The 6262-nt window shown below is 32.5% G+C and overlaps 2 protein-coding genes across 2 annotated transcripts; both read left to right on the top strand.

The window, feature by feature from the left end:
• Positions 1 to 2041: 2041 nt before the first annotated feature.
• On the top strand, positions 2042 to 2977 carry LOC107418992 (uncharacterized). The gene has a single exon (XM_016027701.4). It carries the CDS (start codon positions 2330 to 2332, stop codon positions 2723 to 2725), a length of 396 nt encoding a protein of 131 aa, XP_015883187.3. The 5' UTR covers positions 2042 to 2329; the 3' UTR covers positions 2726 to 2977.
• Positions 2978 to 3115: 138 nt separating this feature from the next.
• Positions 3116 to 5645, top strand: LOC107418957 (probable calcium-binding protein CML15). Its single transcript, XM_016027665.4, has one exon. The coding sequence runs from the start codon at positions 5018 to 5020 to the stop codon at positions 5501 to 5503; it is 486 nt and encodes a 161-aa protein (XP_015883151.2). The 5' UTR covers positions 3116 to 5017; the 3' UTR covers positions 5504 to 5645.
• The last annotated feature ends 617 nt before the right edge of the window (positions 5646 to 6262 follow it).

Genomic DNA, 6262 nt, shown 5'->3' with positions numbered 1-6262 from the left:
CTGGCTTAGAAAAAGTTTGTTGGTCCATAACTTTTTAACTAAATGTCCAAATTCAGCATGCCGCTAGTCATGAACTTGTATCAATGACTACTTTACAACATACATGAGTCAAACAAAATTTCACAAAAATAAAAAGTTAAACATGGCACCATTTAAACAGTTCAAACCGTAAATTGTTTTACTTATAACTTTTAAACTGTAGTTCTATTTTTGATGTGTTATACTGTAGTTCTGTTTTTGATGTACTACTAGTTTACAAACTCGGATTGACGTGTACTTCGCAATTGTGTCTTGTTCAATGCAAAATTCCACCTAGAACAAAAAGTCAATGTGCGCTCCACATGGTCAATGTTGATCAAACTTGGTCAATGTGAGAAAAATTTCGATATACTTTAGGATGGGATGTTACAATATCTATCTTTTGGCTAAATCTATGGTGTTTATTTGGTGCTCTATTAGGGAGAGTGGCAAGATGGATTTGGGTTGCATGAAGAATTCTTTGGCTGATCATTTTATTCTTCAACTATTGAATGTTAAGGGTTGTCAGTCTAAGTCACTAAAAATCATTCTGGTGGTGTAGAAAGCTCTAAGACCTACTTGGCTTAAAATGAAATTGGATGGTGCAGCAAATAGTTGTCCTGGTTTATTTGGTTGTGGTGGGATTTTAAAGAATTTAAGGGTTTTTGTAAAAGGGTGTTTGTTGTTCCTTTAGGTGTGTGTTTTACTTTTGAAGCAGAGTTACTATCTGTTATTCACACAGTAGATTATGCTAGATCTTATGGTTGGAATTGTTTATGGATTGAGAGTGATTATACTTTTGTGGTGGATATTTTATCAAAGCATTCTCTTTCCTTGGCACTTGAAGGCTCAGTGGTCTAATTGTCTTCTTTATCTTTCTTCTATGCCATTTTGAGTTTCATATATTTATCTGGAAGGCAATATGGCGGCTGGTTCTCTTTCCAAATTTGCTATTAATGCTGCTTCAACATCTTGGTGGTTCTGTTTGTCTTATTTTTGTTCTGACTTTTATAGGTCTAATTTGTATGGGCATTGTATTTTTCATTTTTGTTAGTTTTTCCAGTATTCATTTTGCTTTTGTGGTTTTCCTTTTGGGTTTCTAGTAAGAAAGGTTCTAAATCAAATAAGCCGGGCATATGATTACTTTCATCTTACTTGTGTTTGTTTTCTAATTGTCTTTGACAACTCTTGTACTTATAGCTTTCTTTTTAACATATTTATCTTTAAGTGTTTAGAGGGTTTGGGATGCTAAATAGAAGGGATGTCCTTCCCATTTAAGTTTCCTTATATTTTTCGTAATAATATTAATATTAATATTATTATTATTAAATTCATGTCTAGTCTGTCGTGTATATACAATTATTTACAAAATTAAAAGTTACTTTCCAAAAGTTTAAATTATAGTTTCATAATTTTTAACAATTTTAATAGTTAATAATAGTTCTATGAAATACTTATCTAATTGATAAAAAAACAGAAAAAACTTTTTGTTGGTTCCTTCACAATCAATAGCAATCCCAAACCATTCACCGAAAAAAAAAAAAAAACAGCAATCCCAAACCAAGCTGATTGAGCGGTGCATGAGTCTCTTACTTTAAATGGATTAACTTTTCTAAATCTGCCTTTTCATGCACCGAGGATGAGATCGATAACTTTTTATTTTTTATTTTGGTAAATATGAGATCGATTACTTAAAAGTTAAGTTTATTTCTCAAAACTGTTTGTCTATTCCTCCTATATTAAACAACACAGTTAAATAAAAATATTTTCTATATTTATAGCCTTAGCCCTGCCCCAAAAGTTTTCACTTTAGCCCTTTCCATGCTGTCTTCGAGTCATGCATGCACTAAAGGCCGGCATGCTGTCTTCGAGTCATGCATGCACTAAAGGCCGGCAAAAGCTAGCACTGCCGCAAACCCTTTTACATATATCACTGCTTCAATGCTAATATATATATATATATATATATATAGCTGTTTTCTCATTTAAAAATTTTAGATAAAATTTGTTCAGAAATTCCCCCGATTTCATGTAATGGACAGTAAAAAAAGGTCCCAATTACATATAATTAAAAAAATACTGTACAAATTTTATCCAAGATTCTGCGATACAGGAAAAATTATGTATATATGTATTTTGCCCATATTTCATCTATTACTAGTAATAAAGTATCTTGCTATACAGTAATAAGCTGAATGTTGGACAAAAAGGAAACTTTGTAGATATATATATATATATATATATGTATTTGTACATCGATTCAATTAATGCATTTCATGCTTTTATGCTTCTAAATTTTTAAAAAGCAGCCATGGCAACAGCGTCAACAACTTTGCCTTATCAGCAGCAGCAACCTGCGGGGGCAGCAGGAGAAATTTTGGCAAATCCTGAGGCAGTTCCAAGCAAAGCTTGGCAATATTCTTCTTCTGGTTCCATAGGCCCATTCTTTGCAGTGATCTCTGTCTTAACAGTTCTCTCTGTTCTTTCGTGCATTTTCGGCAGAATGTACAGCCGGCGGCGAGGGGCGGCCGCGACTCCGTTGGAAAGTATAGAGGGAAGTGGCTGTTTTGGGTGGATAAAGCAGAAATGCTGGCGGTGCATGCCTGCGGGAGATGTTCATATTGCAGCACAAGTGATGGGCTTTCGAGATGAAAAGAATGATGCTAAGGTTAGAGATAGTGAGGTTCCAAATCCTCCTCAGCCTTAAATATATATATGTCTATACATGTATGTATAATGCATGGTTGAATTTTATGGCTAGATATATAGGTTAGAAAGCTTGAAAAGAACGTTCTTGACAATTTTAGTTTAATTCTATTTGAGTTTTTCTGAATGTTCAATCCCTTCAGGAAAGGATGGTTGATTAATATATTGTTTTGAATGGGAAGAAATAGATTAGAGACTTGATCTTCAATTGAGTTCCTAAATATGAATTGAAACATGAGTATTTAATGATTAATTATGGGATTTTACTTATTTATATTGCACAATTTTTCTAATTAGGGGAAAAAATACTAGATTATTGTTGGTTTGTTCTTAAATCATTAAATAAAAAGTTCATGAGGTTTTATATTATTGTATTTGTAAATTTTGTTATTTTGTAGTGAAATGAATATCTTTAGATGGCGATAGCCGTTCTGATTGTCCAGTGATCGTAGTTAATTCTTTATTATCAGCAAAAGGGTCATGATAGTCATTAATAAATTCATTTCCTATTAATTATTACTTTCAAATTTGTTAAAGGGATAGAGTATGCATCATTAAGTATCTGTCTAACAAACTTTTTAACCATTAGTAATTGCCATGTGAATATATGATAGTTACAGCGACAGTCTTTATTTTTATTTTTATTTTTATTTCATTTTTGAAGTAACAAATAGGTAAAGCAAAAAAACAAAGGTAACAAATACGTAAAGCAAAAAAACAAAGGTAAGAAACTTCTCACTAAGGATATAATGAATGTTCTCGGAAAGTTACCCAATTTTGATGGGCCCTTTTATTGACCAATTGGAGAGCAGTCCACCTCAACTGAGCTGTGAGAAGCATGTTTTAAAATGATACATGTCATGTTACAGTAGGCATAAAAATATGGAGAGGGCCAGAAAGGGAGTTTGACTTGCACATGAACCAGCCATTTACAGCTCAGTAGGCTATGCCAATTGCCATGTCCAAATAATGATAAGATAATCAAACCGAAACTCTACTTGGGTAATTAGTTCATCAATAATCATAAGCCAGTGTTTCATGAATTAGTTCTAATGTGGGTCAATTTCTGTATATAGATGCATACTATTTTTCCCTACCAATGGAATCTGCTGCTGATGTGTTATATATTTTTTATTTTCAATCCAAAAAGCTCATAGAAAGTGAAGTTAAGCAATAAAATGTCATGTGGACATACCAATTTTATTGGTGACGGTCGTAACAAATTTCATTATATATAATATGAGTTAATTAATGTTCTAATTTATTAACTTTGAATTGTCATTGAAATAATTAAGAATAGGACTATCATGAATAATAAATGGTCTTACTCTATTAAATGGAATATAAATTTATATTTTCGGGATATTCCTTCAAACTTTGTCTAACCTCATTTAGCTAGAAAATTTATTTTTATTTTTATTTTTTGCCCATTATTGGCTCACATTTTTCTTTGCTCAAAAAACTTATCCAATTATTTTTAAGAGGAGACTTTCCCATAAAATCTCGTACACCTACAAAAATTAGCATCAGTTAACCGAAAGGAATCTAACATCTATAGGAGAAAATTTATTCAAAATGATTAATTAGTACTCAAATAGCCAGAACAAGCAATTTGCTACATTTTGACAGAATCGTCCACGCATAGAATGTAACCCCTCATTTAAAATAACACCATAATTATTTGTATGGTACAAAATGCTCAATGCCAAACCGAAACTCTTGGGTTTTTTTTTTTTTTAATTTTATTTTTTAATTTTTTTTAATTTTTAATTTTTATTATACTTTGGCACATGCAATTTCAAAAGCAAAAGACAAGGAACCGGAATATAACATAAAAGCAACTCACTTCTCAAAGTTAGACAAACTGGCGTAGTTGATGTGTTTCCTAGCAAGTGCCAATAATCTCATTTATATATATATATATATATATATAATACAAACAAAACCCATTAAACCTTCATATATATATATATATATATATATGTCCAAACCCATGAAATCTTAACCTTTCATAATATACATATAATATATATAAATATGCCACCGACGCGCTTTCTGTTCTTTAGGTGTCCTACAAAAACACAAAAACAAATTTTAGCCTCACAACTATAACCACCCGTTCCAATTCAACCTCACCAGCATTCTCCAAAAATACCAAAACTCAAACTCCTCCTCCTCCACCTTCTCCGCCTCCTCTTGGCCTCACCGCAGTACTGTCCTCCTCCTCGGAAGCCCTTCTTTGCCATATTCATCATATTCTCTTCACAATTTATTTCTTGGTGTAAAAAAAAAAATGCTGGGTGCTCTTCATGTTGATCAACTCAACCAATTAAAAGACATATTCGCAAGATTTGATATGGACTCCGACGGAAGTCTGACGGTCCTCGAGCTCGCAGCGCTGCTCCGGTCGTTGGGACTCAAGCCGTCGGGTGATCAAATCCACGTCCTGCTTGCCAACATGGATTCCAATGGCAATGGCTCGGTGGAGTTTGATGAGCTAGTGAATGCCATATTGCCCGATATGAGCGAGGAGATATTGATAAACCAAGAGCAACTTCTTGAGGTTTTTCGCTCTTTCGATCGTGATGGGAACGGATATATCTCTGCAGCTGAGCTTGCAGGTTCAATGGCGAAGATGGGTCAACCTCTAACGTATAAAGAACTCACGGAGATGATCAAAGAGGCTGATACAGATGGGGATGGTGTTATTAGCTTCAATGAATTTGCCTCTGTGATGGCAAAGTCAGCGTCAGATTTTCTAGGCCTTGCTATGTCATGACTAAATGTTGATTATGATGCTATGTTAACTTTAATTAATTATAACATGTTCTTGACGTCTCTTATCTTTACTAATCTCGAATTATTATACGTGTGCATATATCTATATATATATATATATATAATACATATATATTTTTTCTGATGACCATGTAGAAAAATTGATTATTCAAGCAGAAAGTCTAACAACTTTTTTATTTTATTTTTATATTTAAATGTTGGAAAATTATGGATACTGGCTAGATAGTTTGTAATTAATGTACAAGGTTGAGGAAAAGTCCACCGAAGAAAAGGACATGAAAATGAAAGACATATCACATGTTCTCATCCACACACCAAAAGAGGATTTTTCATCTTTTTTGTTGTGTGGGTTTGGATGAAATATATTAATTTATACCAATCCCATTGTATTATCCGTTAACCTTTTTTCTTTTTTTTTTTTTTTTGGGGAAAGAACTAACCAAAAATCTGTTTTCATTGAAGAATTTTTTACAAAATGAATATGGAAGTTAAGAAAATGAGAAATACAAACATTTACATTGACATCTCATCGAACTCCATCGTTACAAATACCTAGGGCTCTTATTTATAGAGCTTACAGAATATTTTAATGCATAATTTTGGGAGAGATTATAGAAGTTATTATCTCCATGATTTGATTAATGTGTGATTGTTTACTTTATTTCTCTAATTGATTCTTGTGACTTAATTTGTTCCCTTTAAAATTCATCATCAGTTTTTAGTAGGCTTTCTAAGTGTT

Source organism: Ziziphus jujuba, chromosome 2 (assembly GCF_031755915.1).
Source record: "Ziziphus jujuba cultivar Dongzao chromosome 2, ASM3175591v1".
NCBI classification, from domain to species: Eukaryota; Viridiplantae; Streptophyta; class Magnoliopsida; order Rosales; family Rhamnaceae; genus Ziziphus; species Ziziphus jujuba.
This window is presented reverse-complemented; position numbering and strand designations above follow the sequence as displayed.